Here is a 25,264-nt window from a genome sequence, read left to right as displayed (position 1 = left end):
TTATACCTGTTCTGGAAAGAAGGTTGAAATCTTCATCTGAAAAACTCATTTTGATAAAATACTGTGATTCTTAGATGACTTGCCCATTTTCCAGTAAAGAAAACATTTACACCAGAACATTTAAAAATTGTCTTCTGCACATTGCAAATGCTGTGCTGAACAAACTGAGGGCAGCTTTACCTCACAATTTTTCCTTAAAAACTAGATTTACTTTCTCTGAGATTATTGCCAGGACTCAAAGATAAGCAACTGCTGATCAGAGCTTGACTTTCCACATCCCCCTATGCCTTTCTGGAAGAAACAACATGCCTCAGCTGAGCTGTTTGATCTTTCAGAAGCAGGTGTCTCCTGAGAGAAAAGGACAGAACCAAAGGCCCCTCTTGTCTTACTGTCCCAGTATAATTCAGGTGAGGTTGTGCTAAAAAAACTTTTAATAATTGAGCCAACATCAAACAGCAGAATCTGAAGGGATAATGTGCATCTGAGATACTGTTTAGCAGTTCCTTGCAAATCTCATCACTAAATATCAAGGGAGGGTGTGTGTCATACACATGCACAGGCAGGTGAACTCATTAAAAATGCTGCAATTTAAATGCTTAGCAACAACTATGCCTACAATTTTCCAAGCAATGAGCAGAATGAGTTTTACCATGGCTAAAACTCAAGAGAAATCATGTGATCAGAACAAGCCAAGCTCCACAAATTTCTGAGGAAATGTAGCCATACACTCTCCTCATCATTGATTCAGGAAGGACACAGAGGACTTTTTGTGATAAAACCGTTTTCTCAGCATTAATCCTCTACAGCTGTTGATAGTAATTTAGGATAATATTCTGAAGGACTGAATTAAATATAATCACCTACATTGCATAAAACTGCCCCAACTGCTATAGTAATGAGCTTTGGAAAGAGAAAACCTCTGCAAACATATTTTACAGGAAGAAAAGATCGTGAGGGATCAGCTATGGTCCCACTACTGGACAGTAGTGAAGTTATGGTCCATTAAAAATCACAAATAAGGGCATTTGTGCCAGAATGAACTAGATAACCTTGATCACACCTAACCTAGAATGTTTTTTGGAAATTGAGGAATACAGATTTCAGAACTCCAAAACTGAAGGCATTCAAAGGTATTCTACCAGTGCATTCCATCAGTGCAGACCAGCAGGAAAAAACCCACTAGTCCTGCATGCAATTCCTAGATTATCTTATGTCAAAAGCACCGCATTAGAGGGAGAATTTATGCAAAAATATAGCCCACTTATTTATTTATTTATTTGGAGAATCGAGCGCATTTCCTTGACTTTTACCTATTCTGGGATTTTCTGTGAAAGCGCGACTCTTTCTTCTGCCTCCTGGTGACGGGGGGCGCAGGAGTGGATGGGAGGGGAGGAGGAGCAGCAGGCGTGGGAGACGGAGGTAGGCCATTGCTTGGTTTGCTTTTGTGGGATTTGTCTGCCTCGTACTCAAAGGTGCGTTTGGGCTTCGGGACGGGATTGACGGCGCTCTTAGCCGCGCTTTCCCGGAGCACTTTGGGGCCAGCTGAGTTTGCAGTCACCCCCTGTTTTGTTTTACTGCTTTTCTCAGCCTCGGGAGGTGTTTCTGGTTCACTCCCCAAAATAACACTCCCTCCTTTGCTATCGCTCAGGGTTTCGCTCAGTCCCTCCACAGTACTCAGAGTCCCAGACTTTTTCCTCCCTTTGTCAACACTGTAGCAGCTACTTGGTAACTGGGGGAGGCCTCTGCCTGACTGCTCCTTCAGTGCCTGCTCGATCTTCTGGATTCTGTTGAGCACAGCAGAGGACTCTTTCCTCACGTGGCTCTTAAGGAAAGTGGCAGAAGGAGGTTCGCTCCTGCCCAGTCTCTTTTCAAACCGATGGCAGGAATCCCTGTCCAGCAGTTCCTCCTCCTCTGTTTCAGGGTAAGAGCACTCGGAAAATGTTCGGCTCATTCTTCTGAGCCCTTTGAAATCAAAGGTCTTGTCGCTGCAGGGAGAGGTCAGCACACTGGGGCAGCTCTCACTGCCCGACCTCTCCCCAGCATCCCTCTTGTCCACACACACGCTCGTCCTGGGGGACAGCTCGCGGCGGCACTCCCATTCTGTGATCTTCTGCCTGATGTCCAGCGCCTGCGAGCGGACGCTCACCCTGCTGATGGAGAGGGTCCTCAGTTTGGTGGCAGTGCCCAAGGACAGAGTGCTCCGGGCGAGTGGGTGGCTCCCTATTGCTTCCCCATCTTGGCCCTCGTTTGAACTGTCCTTTTGGTCAGCCTTGAACACGGAGAGCCTTTTATCCAAAGCCCCCACGCTGATGGCTTTGAGGGGGTGGCTGGCGGAGTCGGTGTCCGACGGGCTCGTGGAGGTGCTTCGCAGCGTGGACGTGCGGCTGCTCCAGTCCTTGAGGCACAGCCTGGACCTGGAGACTTTGGAGAGCCCAGCAGAGCGGGAGGAGTCCTCGCTGTCACTGAGGGGGTAGGCAGGGCTCCTTTGCGGGGACAGCAGGGGCGGCGGTGTGGCTGACTGGCACCTGGAAACAGAAAGAAATAAAAAGTGAAGGCCTTGGGGAAACTGGAGTTGTTTGCCAACTTTCTTCTGGCTTCAGCTCTCCACACTGCAAGACTGCCCCAAAGCATCATTAAGACACCAGGGACCATTCAGCCATGGAGCTGGGGCTGGGAGCTGGCAGCATTTAGCTTGTGTCGGTGATAGGCCATGAGCAGGACACTTGGAACATTCAAAACAAGTTTTCTCACCTCTGTTTGACCCCCAGCTTTTCCAAGTTTCCTGAACTTAAAGCCAGCTGAGATTCTCATAGCAAACCTCTGCCTTGAAAACATCTACCAACTGCAGATGAGTACACCTGGTTCATCTTTGGTCTGATACTGTGGCCAAGAGATTAATTTCCCCTTATCAAACAGAAGTAATTTCTTATCAAAAGAATATTACACACTGAGAAAGCACATTGGCTCACACTATGTGCTGAAGAATATAAACTACATAGAAGGATCTCAGTGTTACCCTGGAAAAAACCCTTGGAACAAATTCTAGCCATGGTTTGCAAAATCAGCTATTGTAACTGGGGTTTTGTACATTGTTGCAAGGACTTTTAAGAACAAAAAGACACAAGGAAATTAAGTAACACATTATTCATCTGGCTCATAAGTGATGAGCCAGCAGTAAGGAAAATAAGCCAAAACCATGTCAAAAAAGGGGGTTTTCTGCCCTGCCAAAATCCATCCATACAAATCATAGCAGAAATAATCACTATTTTAACATCAACTCCTTTCTGTTCCAAACAGCACAGGAAAAAGAGGGAAGACCCATAAGTAATGCCCTGCATATGCTATTAAGTTTATGCTGTGTGAAGACTGTGGACAGCAAGCTGGTTTTTTATCAACTGTCCTGTACACAAGCAAGATCCAAATGAAAGAACTGTTTGACCAAAAGAAATCAGGGGAGCAAATGTCTGCACTATAGCAAAGGGAGAAGAGATTCAGAAGATCTCTGCTGCTATATTGTTTTCCTCCCGACAGCCAGCCAATACCTACAGCAGAAGTGCCAATTTCTGTGCGTTAATCAAAAAAATCCAGAGCACTGGGGTGATCTCTGAAAAATTTACTTTGACACAGAAAATATTTTCTTTTCCTTCAAATGCAACCCAAAACCAAATTATCAGATTTCGTCCCAGTTTCCTATAGTGGATACTACACAATCAAAGCTCAAAAACACCACAAAAAAGAAAAGTTCTGGTCAGAAAAAGACAATCAAATTATCACAAAAGGGAACTGATCTCCTTTTTCAGAAGCCTGAGACAAGCAAGTCTATTTGTCATGGAAGTTACACCACTTGGTGACTATTAATTCTTTACTGTTTTGAAAGATAAACATGCCTGTAGGAAAAGAGATCTCATGTCAAAGATGATGGCAAATACTCCTACAACAACTGCCTAAAGCAGTTATTTCAGGACAGAAAGGATGCATGCCAGAATATGCTTTTTGCTTCCTCGAAGTTGAATTTCCAGCCATTCTATACAGCTGCAGACAGGTGTCTTAAGGGATTTCAGAAGATCAAAAGCAGGTGACAGATGATGAGTGGTTTTGGGTGGCTGTTGCAGCTCAGTTTGTAGTGGATTACCTGGAATTACCTTGGCAGACATACCCTTATAGAGCCTGAAGATGAAACCTAAATCAGCCTCTTCAGGCTTAGTGGGGCATCCTGATCCTTCGTTATTTCAGCCTGTCTCATCTCTGTTCCTTCAGGTTAATACCACAAAGCCAAATTTTTATATTATTAGTAACACTGCCTTAGCTTAATTTTGAGATCATGTTCTCCTAATTCTTTCATGCCATGCAGACCTGTCCCAGAGCTGCGCTGACATTTCTCTCAAGGAAACAGGCATTGCCCAGTGGAAGTATATTTTATGTCTAAAGAGTACAGTCTCCACTACAGCCTTAGAAGATGCATGTTGGCTAAATCCACTGTCAGGATTTAGTTACAAGGTATGGACAGAAGAGACCCTGTGGAATGCTTTAGAAAGTTATAACTTGTTTATTAGACTCTGATCTGTACTGGCAATAGCAAGAATAAAATATAAAATGACAGGGGTAAGGTCGATAAAATGGGACAGCAGAGGTGAAGAACATGCTGACATCAGGGAATCATAGACACTTCTCTCTGCCTCTGACACACTGCATAGAAAATACCTTAGGCATAGTCCTTTATCTCCTTACAATCTAAGAAATATCTTTTTAGCTATTTCCACCGTCAGGAAAAGGTTTGGTGATTCATCAGGGAAGGAGGAAAGAGGGGAAATTACTGTCTGCATAACCTGAAGAAGTTGCAAAACGTTTCTTCTTAAGAGGTATGAGCCATTCTTTTAAATCCCAGGTTCCCAGTATGGTGAGTGCAATCAAGGCTTCATCTTGAAACCTCCAAATTCAGTTACAGAACTCCCAATCACTTCCACTGTGCTAGACCAGGCCTGCAGAGCCACAGGCCTTCTGCAGGAGTTTGCCTACAAACACTTGGGTTACCACAGTTAAAAAATAGATTCTGTTTTACATTGCACTACATTCTAAATTTGAGTACTTCAGAGACAATTTATAAACTTATTCAACAATGAAGTGGAATAGAGCTTTGTCCAAAAGGTTTCAGCATGCATTATCTAAAAGGTGCTGGTAAGTAACAGAATGAAAGAAACAAACAAGTCCAAAAGCTGATCAGTGGATAATGAAATGGTTCTTCCCCAAGAAACCTACTTCCATGAGAAGAATATTCTCTTGAAGGCACAAAAATTCCACAGGCTTTAAAACTGGCATTACGGGACAGAGATAAATAATTAAGAAACTTGCCACCTTCCACAAAAAGATTGTAAAGCAAAATGCTTTTAATTGAGGTTTTCTGTATACAGAATGATATGGTGCAGCACCTCACAATGCATATCGTTACATAAACTTTCCAAATATCATATACAAACAGCATAAATAGAGATTATTAAATCAAGTTTATCTTTCTTAACAAGTTCCCTTCGTTCTGGGCAAGGATTATTTCTCTGAAGATATTGGCATTTCACAAAAAACATGAAGTGCTCACAAAACCTGTAACAGTTGCTCTAAGTTGCTCTCATTCCCTAAGGACATTCTTCCAACACACAGCCTTAGGTGTGCAGTGCCCAAGCCCCTGACAAGTCAGGTGTGCACTGCAGTCTCACAGGCTGACAAGCAGCCATAATGTCCTCTAAACAAATGACAGATCCTGGAGCCACCTTTCTGCTGGGACTCGTTGCTGCTCCCCAAGGAGAGCAGACAGCATCCAAGAGATGCTTTCCAGCTCTCTAGACCACGCTCAGCTTTGCTGTTGTGACTGTTCCTTGAGAAATCAGCAGTTACCTACATGAAAGTGGATTTAAATTCAGTAGTGCAGGAGGTACCTAGTTACAAGGAGTTTTAAAATCCTTTTCTGCTCTAGGAGGAAACTGATAATATCAGTCATGCTCTGTAGGACTTTGAACTATAGATGCAACTGATTTCACATTCTGATTCAGTCTCTTCTCTTAAGTTTCTCTTTTTCTTATCCAAATGTAGAAAAAATTTATGATTTACAAAAATTATAACTCCTGAGGGCTGCTTTCAAATATTCATATATTCTACTGTTTTCTCTAGTAAAGGCATCTCCTTTCACCAGGTCCAGTGAACACATGTGGATGACACTGGAGCTGTATTTCAGCTGCACCAAGAACAGAACTAATGCACTTGATTTAAGATAATTTGCAACCTACTCATCACAAGGCAAAAGATGAAAAAACTGAGTTCCTGCCTTTTATCAAGGCTGACTTGTACTAAAAATCCATGGGGGATGGAGAAGGGCTTGTTCTTCATGCCAAAGGTGCCTGAGTTCTCACCCTCTATCTGACTCAAAAGTCAAAAAGCCTTCAATTTTGGACAGGACACCAGTCTTCTTCCTGCAAAATGTGAGTGCTAATATTTGTCTGTTTGTAGAAGAGGAAAAATTTAATTCCTGGAAACCACTCTGAAAGTGAGCAATACAAAATTAATACTAAAACTATGGAGCTTGGCCTTTTGATCCAGTTGAGTAGAAGCACAGCTCCTTCCTGGTTCTGATGCCAAACAGTGCCAGAAAAGAAGAAAAATGGGTGCCGAAAATTCCCACTACTTCATGAGTAACTTTCAACAATGGGAGGCAGCCAGAAGGGTGGCTCAAGAGCTGGGTTTGTCTCTTTTGTAAATCAGAGCATGGGTGAATAATCAGAATGTGCATTTATTGAGGCATTTACAGGAAAAAATCACACAATTTATACAGGCTAAGAAAAATCTTAGGTTGCATTTCAGGCTTTAACAGCGACTGGAGGATGCGTAAGTGAAAGGCTTAAGTTTGCCTTGAAAGAGTTACAGGACTCCCAGATCTCACTGCCCTGTTCTGACCTCTGAGCTAAACAGCTCATACTCTGCAGCACTATTTTAGTGTCCCTGAAGTGTCAGGAGTGACCTCACAGATCATCCTGTCCTGAGGAAAGGCAAACTGGAAGAAGTAACTCAGCAATTTTTCAGTTTTGCAAATCCCATCCACTCTTCTTAAACCAATATGTACAGAATAGAAGGACAGATTTTGGCTCTCTGATCCAGAGAATTTCCCACTTCAACATGCTCATGCATGGGAGCCTATTTACTGGAAAAAGAACAAGGAACATGATGACAAAAAGGTACTGGATTTTCCAGGCTCCTGTTGATGAGATCCTGTCATTTCCCAGTGACACTGATGTTGCCTGCAAAGACTCCCAGCACTGGTTATACTCCTCAGAGCTTTCTCCTCACTTTTGCTAGGAAAAAATATTGCTTTCTTAGTATTTTATTTATGGGGGGTTTTCTCTCATTGCTGGTTCTTCTTAGAGGGCATTGTGCCATTTCATCAGGACAACCTAATCTGTTTCAGGGTAACAGTAACATCAGAATCAGCTGTGACCATAGAATTGTGAGTTTGGGAATGAGTAGATTTGGCCTGCCACACAGCACTAGAGACATCTTATTGCTCTAGCCAATTTTGAGGAGGTCTGAAAGAAAAACAACAGAAATTTCTCTTTGCAGGGGCAGCAAAACTCACGTTTAATACATAAACAAAAGCTGCCCTGATAGGTAAATGAGTATGTAACCTTGAAATTCTCTGAAAATTTGTAAGAGAGAATGCCAAAGAATGTTCAGCTACCAACTGCCAGCCACTCTGAGTGCAGGTACTGGAATCTTCCAAGAGCAAGGCAAAATGAGAGGGAGGCACACCCTGCTCACCTGCTAATTGGAACCATTCACTATAGCATGCACATTTTGATGTACTGCTGCTGAGAACAGATGTAATGGCTCACTGTGACATTCATTTGTATCAAACTCCCACTTGATTTGACAAAGCAGGCAGAGGGGAGAAAACATGTAGAGACCAACAGAAGCTCAAATTAGAACCAGTGTCTATGTCGCATTCCTTCTGTGACCAAGCACTTTTGCAGAGGTTCAGTAACCACAGTTCCTTGTAACCAGTACAGTTTCACACCAAGGGCTGTGCTGCCAGGAAATCACAGAGCAAACAAACAGAGCACATAAACTCTTTTGCCTTTGTCAGACATTCTTGGGAACTCTCCCAGTACAAATCAATACTTTTGCACAAACAGAAACTGAACACGCCACTGCAGTACAGCAATCTTCCAGGCCTCTTCAGGTGTAAAAAGGCAGAGTAATTCAAAGCAAACAAAAACAACTTAAGGATTTTGATATAAGCAATGAGGGACCCTTCTCCAAAAATTCTCTCTTCCTCTTTCTGTACAAGAACTAGTAATAAATTTCCTCTATGCTTTCCTTCAAAGGACTGTGAGAAATCCACTTTTAGCTGTCAAACAGCAGCTGTCAGTGGTATGGTTGCATTTTGAGATGAGCTATGGAGTTATTTCACAGAGCAGCGTGGATTCAGAATAACTTGCTTATGACTATGTGCCATTTCCTTTCCTTTCCTTACCCCTAGCTGCATTCTCAGCAGAGGGGACAGACAGGCAGAGGCAGTGACAATGACTGCTGCAAAGACTCAGCCAGGCATTGCTGTAAGCAGGGGACAAAGGCAGGGACTCAGGCTGGTCTAACTGGGTTAGCATGAGGGTAAAATGTACAACCATCACCAGAACAGGTTATCTGAAATGGCTTGGCTGCTTAGGTGAGGTGGCCCACGAGGATCTCCTGTATTGATGATCCTTTGAGTTCTGACCTTTTCTTTTCAAATATAAACAATCATCTAGGCTTGGACAGCTGCCTTGTATACTGCATCAAAGAATACAAATATAATCTTTCAGTGTATTAATTGTTCCAGGGGCATAAAAGGTCTTTAAAACCTACGTTATTGTTACTCCTTGTAACCAGGGATTATGGGACCATTAAGACCAAAGGGACTTCCTGCACTACTGAATTTAAATCCACTCTCATTTGGCACTAAACCTTTCTATTGTAATATATTCTGCACTCTCACAGCACACGGCATTTTAATTTTCTACATAACTCCAGTAGATAATTACAGATTGTATTTAATTATCTTAAATCTATATAAGAGTTTATGGTGAATAAGGGAGGTGAACTTTTCACACTCAAGTGCTGGACACACACCAGTAAGGTGTTTTTTGAGCTGATTCAAGTTGGTGATGGGAACAAGTGGTGCAATTTGTCATATCTTGCCTCTCTCTTGGAAAAGAAAGTGATGTGTGTGGTAGCAGAACAAACCCTCTTGCACCAGACTCTTTATAATCTTTAAGCTCTCACCAGGAGTCTGGCTAAAAATCCCCAAAAAAATCTGCATTTCAGGTAACATCTCCCTGTTATTGTTGACTTTGGGATTGTGACAAAAACAAAGCAAAAACCTGTACTTTCTAAACTAAGGTTGTTTGAAATAGGCTGACTCTCATGAACATGTGCTGGGATGGAAAAGTCCCAGCATTTAGAGAGAATGAGCAATAAAATCAAAGTAGACAAAAAAATCACAAAATGTTTAAAGATAGAACAAAAATAGAAACATTAATTATTTTCCTGTTTGTATTTCTAAATTTTTTTCCCGAGGAGTTTTGATACTTTCCATTTAAATAAAAACCAAAACCATATCAGAACTAGCTACAGGATGATAGGACTGTGAAACAAACAAACAAAAAAAAAGATCAAGCTCTATGTGCAGATTTTAAAAGCTCCAGTGTGTGTGTTCCCAAGAAGTACTGAGTCAATGATAATAATTGTGGGGTGGGTTTGCAGGGGTGCTGTGGTGAATTCCTGTGTTTAACTGCCCCCTCCTCCCTAGAGCTCTGGGCCTTTGCAGCTGGTCCATGAAGAGAAGTACACGCAATCACAGCTGACTGCAGCTCAACTGTGTTTTTATGACTCACAAGCAAAAAGGTCCGATTTACAACAGGGAAATCAGGAGTCATTCTGCCAAAGTAAATTACATGAAGTGGCAACTGTGCTCTACCCCTGTACAGAACAAGGGCAAAGAAATCAAAGTTGATGAGTCAGATCTTAAATACTTGAATTGCCCTGGATTTATAAAGCCAAGACAGCAAGACAAATCTGACCATGAGGAATGACTGTAAAATAAAACGCCATCAATCAACGTGCACTAGGTGTCTTTGCCAAGTGAGGGGAAGAAGATAACAGGAAATTGTGAAATTAGCTAGACTCAGAGGGTTAGATTCCCTGCCACTCCAGATTTATGGCTGTCTTCTGTTCTGTTACAAGGCAAGGGCAGGATGGTCTTTAAACAATTCCCCGTTTATGCCTTTTTCACCTCCTCTGTTCAGACACAAATAACTCCCAAGGCAAAGAATACCAATGAGCCTGAGCTGTGCTTTCCATCCCAGGCATCAGAAGCTGACTGTGAAAAAATCAAAAAGCAAGAACAGAAGTATCAGAGTAAGCCATTCTCTCTTTTCAACCAAAGTATACTGCACTGGTTTCATGGGACCATCTCTCACTTTCTCCACAAAAAATATGATTTAAAGTTGAAAAGGGGAAGCCTCCCTTGGAGTTATTCTTTTCCCATAACATGCTCTGAATAATAATTTACACAATGGATATTTCCACTGTTACAGCTCCCCTATTGTTATTGTTCTGGAATTGGCTCAATGTGTTTTAGTCTCACCTGATTTCTTAAGATCTTGGGAGTTTTGCTGGAGAGGGAGTGGCAACACAGCAAGTGACAGCATTTTCTTAAACCAGGCAGAAAGCACAAACCTTCATTTGTCTATTTAAGGATTGCCAGTCCTTGAAACTTGTTCTTTAGCAGCATGTCTGAACATGCTGACTATTAAAAATCCCAGTGCACAAGAGGCTCTCAACTTTGCTTTTTCAAAGCACAGGTGATTTTTCAATATGCTTGCTCAAGTGTACTGGAATATCAAAGCAACAAACTCTGTGGAATTAACTCTGACAAAGCTTTGCAATTTCTCTGTGCTCACAGGAACACAATTTGGGAAGAGTTAAAAATTATGTTTATGAATTGTGACATTCAGTTTTCAAGATATCTGAGGGCATTCTGGGTTTGGCAATCTCCAAATCTGAAATTTGGGGTTGTAAAGTTGTTGTATGATAGGCTAGTCCCTTTTCTGCCCTGACAAGTCAGAAAACCTTACAAGATCACTCTGTCTAATTCACTGAAATACACTATATCCACAGAGAAAAGAACTGAACATGAAGTCAAAAAGTCCTAGATGCTGGCTGCACACTAATCCAGAGTAGAGACAAGTCTGCTTTCCCTGCTTCACATATAAATCAACTTCTAGGTCATGAGTCTATTTAATGAGGTAAATATAACTATCTAACAGGGAAATAGAAAGAATAAGAATTCAGAAATCCCATGTTCTACAAACTTTCGTAATCTCATCCACTCAGAGGAGTTTGTTTCTGAATAAATATAAAATATTTTATTTGCCTTTTCTACCAGTAACCACATTTTCCTTCCAGTTCCACCAGCTTAGCTGTGATCCCCAATGTACTGCCAGTGTGCAGTGAGATCTTTCTCACTGTCCAGCTTTGCAATTTATTTTACTTAACACCGTGGAAAAGCATCCTAGAAGGACAGCTTATAAAACTGAAAGCCATTGTTCATCTGTCTGCTATGGAACAGGCATTCTTAATTTCTGTCATCATTTCAACAACCAGTATCACAGTCCATCAAGTCTGAGGCCTGAAATATCTGGAGAAAATACAGTATGTCACACAGGATAATACTAAAGTGATTGAAAATATCTGAGAATTTCTGTGCTGCTTCTCTAGAGTTACTGAACTGCAGAGGAAATAAAATAAAAAGCAAGACAAACGAAAAAAAAATACCAGCAGAATAGAAACTCCTGCACTTTCTCTGTTCTGAATCCAGAAGAACCACAAACATCACCCTGTCTAAACACAGCCTGTCAGACCCAGCCCGTCTCACTGTCGTGTACTTCGAGCTCGTGCACTGGGAAGGGAGGTCACAAGTCATATGGACCATATGAGTTCAGGGGAAAAGAAGAACTAATCCTGATCTCAAACTCTGCCCAAAGAGTGCTCAGGCCTCTGAGGGGCTGACTCATCTCTGATCAGCAGCTGGGTGCCATCCTGTTGGCAAGACAACTGTAACAACTCAATCCAACTTACTGCAACCTTCTTCTCTAAGCAAAATTTGAACCACTGGCATAAAACTAGCACACTCCATGCTAGGAAAACTTCTCTGTTCTCTGAAGGACATTTTTTGTACATGCTTCTGTAATAAGGATAAAGCAGTCTGACAGCTTTTTCTTACTGCAGTACTCTTAGAATGACACAGCTAGGGAAATGTGCCCTTGTTCTTCACCTTTAACTTCATTTTATAATTTTTGCCCTCTCTCTTTTGTTCCTTAGGAGAGTGAATTTCCACCTGCTTCAACCACCATAAATCTGTGTGTCTCAAACTTGGACTACTTTTCCAGCATAATAAATGGTATTACCATCCTCTGTGAACTTTCCAGTCACTTAGTTATATAATGGCACCCCTAAAGTTGTCTGTCTCTCACACATACTCTCACATTCATTGCAACCTTTTAGAATAAGCAAAACAGTTTTCCTACCAAAAAACCATTTTTTTTTTCTTTTCTAAGAAGTAGCTCAATATTCATAAGCAACTCTGAACAGGAGCAGTAGTAATATCTCTCACACATAGACAATATCTCTTTTATATAAACAACTGAAAGAAAGAAATCAGACGCAGGATTTTTTTTTTTTTTGGCACCTGGAAAAGCAGAGAGGCAAGGGAGCAGTTGATAAGTAAAAGATCACTCATAGAGGTGCCAAAGCAAGGCAGAGAGAAGGAAATCTGTTAACTGAGCATATAACATGTCTCATCTTTGAAGACTGCATCCTGTATCTGAAGGAGAAAAGATTTCAAAGTTCATATTCCTGGCCTCTCTTATAATTTTCTCCAGTGCCTCTGACCTTATGGAATGCAAAATAGACTTCAGCTATGATGACAAACATGACCCTTGGTACACCTTCCAGTGTGTATAGATGTGTCTGGACTCCAGGTGCCCCCCAAAGCTGCTCTGTCACTCCCCCCCCTGAGATGGACTGGGGACAGAAAATATAACAAAGAGCTCATGGGCTGAGATAAGGTCAGGAAGATATCCCTTACTAATTACCACCACACCGTTTGGGGGGGGGGGGGGAGGAATTAATTATCAATAAATCTGAGTAACATCATGAGAAATTAATCCAAGTCCTAAAAACACCTTTCCCCCACCCCTCCTCCTTTCCCTGAGCTCAACTTTATGCCCGATTTTCTCTACCTCTTTTCCCGCAGCAGCTCAGAGCTATGGGGAACAGGGGCTGTGGTTGCTTTATCACATGGCGTTTCTGCTGCTCCTTCTTCCTCATGGAGAGGACTCTTCACACTCTTCCCCTGCTCTGGAATGGGATTGCTCTCACTGGAGACGGTCACACTCTTCCCTTGCTCTGGAATGGAGTTGTTCCCACTGGAGACAGTCACACTCTTCCCTTGTTCTGGAATGGGATCGCTCCCACTGGAGACAGTTGTTACACTCTCCCCCTGCTCTGGAATAGGGTCACTCTCACTGGAGACAGTCACACTCTCCTCCTGCTCTGGAATGGGGTCACTCTCACTGCAGATAGTTTTTACACTCTTCCCTTGCTCTGGGATGGGATTGCTCCCACTGGAGACAGTTATTACTGGGTCTCTCCCACTGGAGACATTCAGATTCTCTCCATGCTCCAGAATAGGCTCATTCCCGCTGGAGACATTTACATTCTCCCCCCTCTCTGGAATAGGGTCATTCCCACTGGAGATAATCACACTTTTCCCCTTCTCCAGAATGGGATCACTCCCACTAGAGACACTTATTGCACTATTCGCTTGCTCCGGACTGGGGTCACTGCCACTGGAGACAGCTACAATCTTCCTTTGCTCTGGCATGGGATCACTCCCACTGGAGACAGGCACACTCTTCCCTTGGTCTGGAATGGGGTCTCTCCCATTGGAGACAGGCACGCTTTTCCCCTGCTCTGGAATGGGGTTTCTCCCATTGGAGACAGGCACACTTTTCCTCTGCTCTAGAGTGGGGTTGCTCCCACTGGAGACAGGCACACTTTTCCCGTGCTCTGGAATGGAGTTTCTCCCACTGGAGACAGGCACACTTTTCCTCTGCTCTGGAGTGGGGTTGCTCCCACTGGAGACAGGAACCTTTTTCCTCTGCTCCAGAATGGGGTTGCTCCCACTGGAAACAGGCACACTTTTCCTCTGCTGTGGAATGGGTTTACTCCCACTGGAGACAAGAACCTTTTTCGCCTGCTCTGGAATGGGGTTGCTCTCACTGGAGACAGGAAACTTTTTCTCCCACTCTGGAATGGGGTTGCTCTCACTGGGGACAGGAACCTTTTTCCCCCACTCTGGAATGGGGTTGCTCTCACTGGGGACAGGAACCTTTTTCCCCCACTCTGGAATGGGGTTGCTCCCACTGGAGATGGTCACACTCTTCCCCTGCTCTGGTGTGGGATCGCTCCCACTGGAGACAGTCACACTTCTCCCCTGCTCTGGTGTGGGGTCTCTCCCATAGGAGATAGGTACAGTCTTCCTTCGCTCCGGCATGTGGTGTCTCCCTCGGGAGACCGTTCTCCAAAAACTTCTCCAAGGTGGGTCCTTCCCATGGCTGTAGCTCTTCATTTACTGCTCCAGGTGGGTCCCTTCCACAGAGTGCAATCCTTCAGGAACAGGCTGTTCCAGTGTGGGTCCACCCCAAGATCACAGGTCCTGCCAGCAATCCTGCTCCAGCGTGAGCTCCTCTTTCCAAGGGTCCACAGGTCCTGCCAGGAGCCTGCTCCAGCACGGGCTTCCCATGGGGTCACAGACTCCTTCAGGCATCCACCTGCTCTGGCTTGGGGTCCTCCACAGGCTGCAGGTGGATCTCTGCGTCCCTGTGGCCCTCCATGGGCTGCAGGGGCACAGCTGCCTCACCATGAGCTGCACCACGGGCTGCAGGGGAACCTCAGCTCCGCTGCCTGGAGCACCTCCTCCCCCTGCTATTCCACTGACCTTGGTGCCTGCAGGGCTGCTCCTTTCACATACTCTGAACTCCTCTCCTCTTTGGCTGCAGCTCCTGCACTGTAACATTTTTTGCTTTTTAAATACGTCATCCCAGAGGCGCTGCCATCGTCACTGATGGGCTCAGCCTTGGCCAATACAATGGCTTTGTGCAGATTAAGAAATTATATACTTGACTTGAATTTATGAGGGAATTTCTTTTCACTCACTTCCTTTGAAAGTCTACTAACCAATTTTTGATTTTTTTTCTGGCTTATGTTAGCACAAATCACATGTTTCTAAGGAAAAGTTGCTAAAAATCCAAACTGATGGAAAAGTTAATGCAGGAAGATTTAAGGCATTGATCTGGAGCAAACATACACTTATGAAAAACAAAGTTTCAGTTAAAATAACATTTGTGCTGAAAATTAAATTAGGTTACTACATCTGACTGGTTACAGTGTGCTTCGCTCTGCTTTTAACTAAACAAGCCAGGAAAATGAGGAAATGTGTTGGCCATACCCACAACTGAGCATCACATGAAAAAAATTGGCCAGCCAAAAGTTGTTGGGGTTTCTCCTTAGTTGAAGAGAGTTTTGAAAAACTCTTTGATCTATTTATTCTCCAATCTGTTGGCATATAGGCATGAACAGAAAAAGAAAATTAAATAAAGAGGGGGGATGGGAAAAAGCAAAAGAAAAAAAGGCAAGCTGTGACTTGCAGTGCTTGTTGCTATTATACTTAGTTTCCTAAGAGTCCAGACCAGGCTGAATTTAGCTTGACCAAGGGCTACATCTGGCCCCAGTTCAGTTTCACTGCATATTAACAAATGAACAATCAGCCAGCGCTGGAGCACTGTGCACACCAATGTTCAGAATTATGATCTAAAGGAAACTTTCCAAAAGGTTCAGACATTGGCTTCTCTCTGCCTTTTGCTGCCCATAGCTGTCAACAGGAGCAGAGTTAGGTCAGGGAAAGGCACTCCCCACGACTTTGTTCACAGTGATCAAGGGTAACTTAAACGTGTCCATTACTCATCTAGCTGAAATGAGCCTCCCTGATCAGACTTCAGCACCACACCTACAAGAGCTATGGGATTTCAAGCCTAAATTTGGAATCAAAATAATAGCTGGGGGATTTGTATATCCTTTATAAGCATTTGATTCTCACAAGGCCTTGGCTTCTTATAAAACCGTGGATTTAGTTTTACACTAGGTTCTATAAGGAGCTGGCCAATATATATTAACATCTCACTTCACTTTTTACTTTTTGTGAGAGAATTTTTATGTAGTATAACCCTAAGGATGAAAATATTTTGTGGTCACTGCCCTGCAATAGAAATGCTGCGCAGTAAACTTAAAGTTTTGCTTATTTTAGGGCAACTAAACGTTAACTTAGAGCAACTAAAAGCAGTAGACATTTCTCCTGTCACACATCCTTTCCTTCCAGGACAAAACTAAGTTTCATGTCCCTACAGGAAGCTACATAGGTAGCACTAGGCAAAGCATCTAGAAAATGAAAATGCTATGGTGCAAGTGAGGCAATACCAACATCTGTGGATACAATGGCAAGAAAAACCAACAGGCAACATTTATAAGCTCATCAGCTCTAAAAATATTTGCTCCCTACAGACTACAACACAAACAACCAACTCCTTCAAGTAACCCACGGGGTCTCAGATAATGAATATTTAAAGCAGTAAATTGAAATCCAGATTCTGACCCTAAGTTACATCCCTCAGAACCTCACAGAGATGGACCCATAATGCTGATTTTTTTCCTGAAAAGCAAAAACCTGTGACTTATGCTCTTTATTCAATGGGGGAAAAAATGGAAACTGTCTCATAGCAAAGAAAGCACATTTCACAGAAAGTATATTTAAAAAAAGATGCCACGAAACCCCAAAACATGAAACCAGGCATCAAAACTAACACAATGCACAAAAGTGTTCCAGCAGCACTTCATTTAATGCTGTGTTTTCATCTCAGCAGTTAGAAAAGTACAGTCATTGCAAGGCATATGCAGCCTAAGTACAAACAATTGTCGTCTCTCTCTAATGGACCAACAGTTTCTATACAATAAAAAAAAATTAGCTTAGCATGGGTATGAGCACTGCTGCATTACTTAAAACTCACGTTTAAGAATTATAGAGGATAAAAAGGAATCTCATCAAATAGACAAGAAACAGGCATTTAGCCTTAGAGAGATGAGGTTCTGCCTGAGAGCAAGAGAGGCAGAGAAAGCAAGGGAAGAGAAGGGCTGTAAAAATGAGTTTTAGTCCCACCAAGTCACTTGTCCTACACCAGAACTCCAAACTCTGGAAATTAAAGCTACTATTATAGCTACTTTCAGTAAGCAGAAAGTTGGTGTTGAGGTTCTGCCTGTGAGTAGACAGTTCATCTGCTGCAAAACTCGTTGTGGGAAAGGACACCAAGGAATTCAGCGCTATGGCACTTCATGCTCTTCCCTTCTGCTGTATTTAGCTTCCTCCTCTCATGCTTCTGACAAGCACACAGCTGCCCACCACTGCCATCACTTCAGCCTACCCAGACTTACCCAGAAACTCTCCACTCCTGGAAAGATGCAGAATAGAGATGTAGGAATTCTCAGCCCAGCGTGCTTTGTCGTAGCCTCTGTGCTTCCTGAATGCTGCCTGCTTCACTTGTCAAGCAGCAAATGACACACAGAGAGTGTTTGTCAAACCTCTGTCCCTTTGTGTGCTTAAGAGGAGGAAACTGCTATTAATGTTTAACAAAACAGGAGCAAAGCCTTTCTCTGCAATCTCACAGGTTGACTTTGAAGGGACCGGTGTGTGGGAAATGTGGCAAGCCAGAAGTTTGCTCCTGGTAGCCCACAAAAATTGAGGTTTTATTTTAAACTTCCAGGAAGCAACAGTTTACAATTCATTCCTGAAGCTCTGAACTGAGGCAATCCAGCTGCCTGATGCTACAGAAATCATAGAAGCTGTGTCAGGGACCAAACCACACACAGACACAGCACGCCTGCCAGGCTCAGCCCCTATCTCGAAACTCACATGGGTGACAGTACTGCTTGACAGGAAAGGGAGAGGTTAAAAATCCACATTCAAACACTTTCAGGTCTCTGCCAACAAATGGCCACGGGCTGTGTGCCATCTCCCCTTTGCCTGTATTGACATAGAGCGGCTTCCCAACTCTGCAGCGAATCGAGGGGCAGAGGTCCCATGTGCGAGCAGTCTCATTACTGGGCATTTGTTCATTTGTCTGGATTGACAGTTCCTCTTTTGGCCCCAGCTGCCTCCCAGGGTGAGCGTCCTGCTGCACAATAAAAAAGGTGAGTCAGCTGGAGACATCCACCCTGTCACAACAGGAGGATTAACCAACAGTACCCACATCTGAGTGTCACCAACACTGCCCCATCCCGGGCACAGAAGTCCCCTGTACCAGCAGCCCACCTGCCTGCCAGCATTAACTGTTAAATGGACATTCTGGGCTTTTCACCATCAGAATTTGAATCACAAAGCCTTTCTCTGCCACTGCCACGAATTCTGCTTTTACAGCTCAAATACTTATGTTGTTACCTGGAAAAAGCTTACTTCGAGGAAATTGTGATGCATGATGGACTTATCCTTGGAATCCAAAATGAAAAATACCATTTCCATCTATTAGCTGCTGTTAATTATTTGTCAAAAAAGTACTTGCTGTACAGCCACACTATTGTGGATCACCTGTGTTGAAGTGATCCTGCTTTACAGACCTAACGCTTTCTTTCTATAGCTGCGGAGAGAAAAAGCAAACAAATACTTGCATTCACTTCAGCATTTTCCTACAGCTCCCTGACAATAAATACTAATGCATATTGGCATTAAAGGTCATCATTAATATGATAATCATAAAATATTCCCTTTATAAAAATGGTGTTTTAACAAAGAGCTTCAAGAGCAAGATATAGACACTGGGCAAAATGTCCATATCTGGTTAATAACCAACAGGATATTTAGGTTATCAATATAAGCAGTCAGGCTGTTACACGTACTGACATTCTCATTGACTATGATAGAGTTTTATGGATTGACTCAATACATCAACTTTTTAAGTGCTATTTATTTATTAGGAACATCACATCTGTTACAATTGTTATATTTAGTTGTGCTTTCAGCACTGAAGCCCTTCCTACCAGATGCCTGCACATTGCTGTCTGTTGCTCAACAGCTCCAGAGTTCCCTGGTGCCAAGGGAATGTGACACATTCCCTTGTGGCACACTGGCAGTTTTATACACAGGACCTGGTCAGAATGGAAATAACCTCAGAATGCAGGTTGGGAATTGTGACAAAAGTCTTGAAAAAGTCTCCCAGAAACCTTTTTGCAGGTTCATATTGTAATAATATGGATGGTACTTGTACATTTCCATTAGCCCTTATTTTCCTGCTTGAAGAAAAATGCTTAGTTTATTTTGCTTTAAAGGCCATTTGCTGTCAACATTCCTTCCTCAAATGTGAAGACTGAAGGTGATGCTCCATGTGGAGACTGAATCAAGCACTGAGCTAATTCTCAGTTTTGTCACACAGTATTGCCTGGTGAACAGTGGATATGTTATTTAGAGGATGAAGCCTGTGAGGATGCTGTCTGTGCACTTCTTGCTTTGTTTTCCCAGGCAAATGTGTTGTTCTTTTTTTTCCAGTCAGGGGAGAAACATATAGTATCTATCCTATTATGTTCAGATCTTCCTTTCAAATTAAATCATCAAAAATTCTGCTATCTCTTCTTTTAATGTTCTGTTCTGCCCAAGTGGAAAATATCTTTTTAGGATAACCAAACAGTGCAGGAAACTGATAAGACAACACAGACCCTTTCATTTCTAAGCCACTGATTCAAATTCAGACTGATTAGGGCACAGAATGGAAATTGTTCTCTCACATTGGTGGCTTTTCAAGAGCTCAAATGTTAAGAGATGAGTGTCTTAGCTCCTAAGAGTGGACAGACACAGAACACACATTATCATTTGCAATGCTCATCACATGCATTTTTGATGGTCTTTTCAGTGAGATTGTCTGCATCTCCTTGGTCCAGAAAGCAAGTTTCATTCCAGAAAAACTGAAATATTGACATTATGATGTAAAAGTATTATGCACATGACTGCTATTCCCTACTCTCTGAGGACTTCAGTCTCACTTCTTATGACCACCCTAAAAAACAAATTCGCATAAAACTTGTGCTCTGATTCACTGATACTGCGCTGGTGGGGACCCTGTGAGGGTTCTCCTGTGAGTGTGTCTTGCTCCTTGCTTCTATTCACTACAGTTCAGTGCAGTAAAAGCACTAGAAAGATATCAGAAACTTTTCCAAAATCAAGCTCTTGTCATCATTTTCTGTAAAAATATCTAAGTTCAGATCTTAGTATATTATTGTAAATACAGTGATTAAACAAATAAAGATTGCAGTGTTAGTCTAAGTAGTCTTCATACTGCAATAGTTGCATTAAAATGCCTCTTTAGTGTAACTTCTCATCTAGAACTCTGTTTTTTTTTAAAAAACTTGTTTCCCTTCTTAGTTTTTTAATTTCCAGTGATTTTGGCAAATATAAACCTTAATCAAAGAGAAAAGGTAATTTTAATTATAAGGTATTGCTTGCTACATATAAAAGCATAAAGCGTTCCAAGTGTTATGAGAATTAAATTACAGTTGGAAGGAATTCACTACTTTCCTGTAGCCTCTAAGTAATAATATAGTCAACTTGATCTGAAGCTTTATGAAGCAAAATTCAATCAAAATTTTAGGGTTTGTTGGGGTGTCTTCTTCAGAACCTTTGCAAATGGAGGGAGATATAGATAACATTTCCAGCTGAGAAAAAGTGATTTCTTTGACTGACAAGTGCATTCTTCCTGAATGGATTTTTAAAATTAAAGTGAAACCAACCAGCCAGCAATAGAAATGGAATAGCAAAATCTATCCCCACTGTCTGAGGAAGCCCAAGGGATGTATCCAGAAGTAGGCCAACTTCTCCAATCCTATCTCTTGATCTAACTAGGAGCTGTCACCTCGTCTCACAAGCGATTCCTCTCATGTTTGTAGACCACTGTGCCCATCAGAATGTTCCTGCAGCCCTGCTGAAATGACCTGCAGAGGTTCCAGCACGGCCTCAGCCCTGCCAGGCCGGGGTTGGTGCCGAGCAGTGCGAGGGAGAGGAAGGAACACTGTGCCTCGGACCATCGGAGATGGGCACGGCACCGCTGCCACTCGCCCAGATAAAGGGCAGCAGCACAGTCACAGCCTGTATTCAAACCCTTCCCGGCTTCAGGGTCATCTGAACCAGCACTTTGACTCGTTCCCACTGCAAGTGTTTCTGTTCCCGGTGGCAGTAGGTGCCCTCCCACCTCCCATGGCCCAGTTCAGAGCTGAGCTGCCGGAGCTTCATGTCCCAAATGCACCTCCAGTCTTACAGGGTAAAGAACAGCTCTTGTTCCCTTCTGAACCAAATTAAACTCTGCACTGCTGGGAACTGAGCTGCTGAAAAATTGTCAGGCTGTTTCTGCTTATAAAGGAAAGGGTACAATATTTGCTAATATATTTCATATCAGTTATTCAGTTTCAATGTTATTTGGCTGAAGATTATTTGTATGTTTGTTTTAAATCTCAGAAGTTTAAACAAAATAAAAAAGCTGTGTTTCATCACAGCTCAAATAACTGAGCATATTGCTTAGTCTTAGAATTTTATTAAATCACTATTCTTCCTGTTCTCAAGCTCACTGTCAAAATATTAAAACTCGTTTCTCTTCTAAAGTAACAAATATTTTCTACAGGGGGCTTGTTGTTTTTCTTTCTCACAAATTCATAAAGAGCTCATAAATGTTCTCACTAGTACTTCTGAGCAGTAGGCAGATACTTTTGGCAGGAAAATGCATCTCAGCAGTTCAGCGTGGAGAGCCCCACTGCCTTGAGCCATGCTCAGCTGCCAGGAGATCTCCTGCAGCAGAGGGGAGAGGTCCCAGCCCAGGCAGGGGGGAAAGGCTGGGACATGCTGAGACCATGTGAGCTTAACTCACACCACTGGCCTCTTGCTGCTCTAACTAAGTCCCTGATGGCTCCTCTAGCTGGAAAAACTGGGAGATGTTTTAGCCCAGGCCACCCCACAACTGATGGAGCAACAGAATTTTTTTATTTTAAAATAAAAATGAAAAAAAAAGCCTTGGCTTCCTGCTTTAGGCACCCATAACAGACTCTCCTTTTCAAGCTGGTCCCACTCCTTCCTCCACAGAGCCCTCAAATAAAACTTGCATGCCCAAATATGCACAAAACGGCATCCACTAACCTTCCAAACCATTACAAATCTCAAAAGTTGCAAACAATCAGAAACCACTTCTAGACCTGCTGCCTTCCCGTTCCTGTGCACTAAGTGTAAGCCCAGGCAGGGAACACCTTTCACCTTTGATTAAAATGCAGCCATCCACAACGGAAACAAGCAGCTCTTCTATCACTCACAGCAATACTGTTCACATACTAAGCAAGGAAAGAGTAAGAGATGAGAAAATACTTTATCATTAATGTGCTGAGATGATGGCAATGGCACAAAAATTAGTGAGAAAACTGCATGCATTAGAATTTCAAATAAGATCAAAACCTCACTGCTTTAGAGCAACACAGAGAGCTGAAGATGCATCTCTTGATTTGCAGGTTATTGCATTCTTCACAATGCTCTCCAGTCAGAAAACTCAGGGTATGTAATAAATTTAGTAGTCTTTAAATTTATATTAATGTGAAATACATAAATGCCATTAATTACATTTTGTTTATCTTACTGGTAATAATATTTTTACAGTAGGACCAGGGCTGCACTGTGGTGGATGCAGAGTTATCGCCCTCCCAAACCTCCGTAACTAATGGTGAGGGAGTTGTTCAGTGTTGTCCTGTCCTGTCTGCCCCTGAAGCCATCCACCCTGGATGTGAGCACAGCTCTTCTGGATTAGTCACAAGAAAATTCATTGTCAGTGCAGGCAGATGGATCACGTCTGGGTGATAGTAAATTTGGGCAGTGCCTACAGTTCAACACAGAGCTGAGGAGCACTGCTAATTTGTTGTTGTTGTTGTATTAGGAGTAGCAGAAGAATTGAATGAATGAGAATTAAAGTCATATTGTTGCACATCTGATAACACAAACAAAAGACCGGATATTTGCATCCATGAAGGGATGTCTCTAAGACATGAGAGACAAGTCCTGCACAGATATTGCCTCTCTGAAGACGGCCCACCTCCCTAAACAGATGCGTTTTCCTCAATACATGAGATTATACTTGAGATGAAAAATTTCCTTTGGAAAGGGAAGAGAATAAAGGACAATCCAGCAGAACAAAAAACTGCCAGCCCTACTCCAGCTCTGACAGCAGAGCACTGCTTAATTCCAGCAATGGATATATCTACACGTTCTTTTATTTAAGAATTCCGGAGGTGTCAATTCCTAAGGAAAAATATTTCTAGACTTCTGCCCAGCCCATAACCACATAATCCTTTCAAAGGAAACAAAGTATTTCAGTTGGATTTAGTAATGTGGACCAAGAATTTATTTCACTTTAAAATAAATAAATACATTTGATGTAAAAATGAATGAGCTTGGCTTGAGTATGACTGATTTTGGAAGTGATCATAATCTCAGGTTTTTAAGGCTGAAGCACAAGCACAAAGTCTTCCTTCAACTAAGATTTTTCTAGAAGTTTTCTTAGTTTCTAAGACCTTTCTAAGATTGTTTCTTGAGAGAAATGCAGTAATGAAACACAAGACCTGGACATGCACGTGAAACAGCTGAGCATGGACCTGAGCACACGATGGAGAGAGGAAACCAACCCAATACAATATTCCTAGTAACCAACCCACAGGCTTATTTTGTTAAGAAATGTAAGTCATTATTTTATTTGATACCTAAAGAATTATAAACAGCCCATCTGAAATGCTCCTGCGGTGTCTCTAGTTATATTAGTCCAGACTGTGTGGTGTATCTCTATTGCCTTCACTGGAGGTAAGACAGCTCCACCGATTAAAATTCTGTCCTATTAACCTAAATTCTGAAGAAGGAAAAAGTTCTGAGCCACAAAGCCAGTGAAAACATAAGTCAGTATATTAGGCTAATGGGGGTGACAAACTGCCAGTGACAGCAGGAATGTCCTCACACACTGCTGGGAGATAAAGACCAAAGCCTATATTTAGAGGTTTGTGGGTATTCAGCTCAGTTCTTCCCAAGAGGAAAGACCCAACTCATGATATCAGATTTCAGTTTTTACAAAGTAAGAGTGCATTTTGTTCAAAGATTAAACTAAAAGTATTTAGAAGGGAGAAGTTTTATGAGCATTATTTGAATAGACACTTTACAGCTTGGTGCTCGTGGCAATTTGCAGATGTAATCCTTTGCTTGCACAAATCTCTGGTGTCCTGCTATAGCACCCCTCACATCAGCACCCCTAGTTTATTGTGCCAATAAATCATGATTGCTCAGCTGGAGAACATCCTCCACCAACATCCTCTGGTGAGGACACCACCTTTCCTGTGGAGGTTGAGTGGAAAGACAACAACCCACATCACAAAATCCAGTGTGTGACAAAACTCCCATGATCCCAGTGGCATAACTTTCCTCAGATACATAGCCTGTGGGAACAGTTTTCCTGAAACATAATCCTTTCCCACAACTGGAATCAGGGTTGGTTTCTGCTTTGGTTATCTTCCCAAATCAAACTCAGAGACTAAATCTGAAAGATGTTTGTTCCCACTCATCACAGCCGTCCCTCTATATATTCTACCAAAGTCACCATGCTAGTGAAACATTTACTTGCAGCGAACTTAATTTTACTCACTGTAATTGTTTTTGTAAAATGTTTTTGAGCTTTTAAAAGCTCTCATCTATTCTCCAAGGTGGGACCCATACATAAGGCACACCCTGCACCACAGAAAATTTTACAGGCAAAGAGAAATTCTGCCACTTACAAATACACTGGAAGAAGTCTGCAGCTCCAAAATCTGGCATTATTTATGTCTCAGGCAATAAACTCAGACAAAAAACTAAATCAATGAGGTCCTCTAAAAACAAACTGTACTTTGTGTATTTCAGTTACTGCAGCAGGTGAGAAGGCTCAAGTGTATAAAATGCTTTGAGATGCAGAGTTAAGAGATAGCATATTAGCCAGAGGCAAAGTCATTAAGAATTATTTACAGAAATTATGTAGCCACACAACTCTAA

At 42.3% G+C, this 25,264-nt stretch overlaps 1 protein-coding gene across 3 annotated transcripts in view; it reads right to left on the bottom strand.

The window, feature by feature from the left end:
* The window catches only part of DENND2B (DENN domain containing 2B), a 144,507-nt gene that overhangs the window by 56,534 nt on the left and 62,709 nt on the right, over positions 1–25,264 (bottom strand). For all 3 annotated transcript variants that reach the window (XR_010743782.1, XM_066320781.1, XM_066320782.1), the window contains one exon: positions 1,311–2,525. Coding sequence is in view for 2 of the 3 variants with exons in the window: in XM_066320781.1 (XP_066176878.1) it covers positions 1,311–2,525 (1,215 nt within the window). In the remaining variant the exon portion in view is untranslated. The remainder of the gene's footprint in view (positions 1–1,310; positions 2,526–25,264) is intronic.

Source organism: Sylvia atricapilla, chromosome 6 (genome assembly GCF_009819655.1).
Source record: "Sylvia atricapilla isolate bSylAtr1 chromosome 6, bSylAtr1.pri, whole genome shotgun sequence".
Taxonomy (NCBI): domain Eukaryota; kingdom Metazoa; phylum Chordata; class Aves; order Passeriformes; family Sylviidae; genus Sylvia; species Sylvia atricapilla.
Note: the sequence above shows the minus strand (reverse complement) of the source record. Positions and strands in the feature narration are given on the sequence as shown.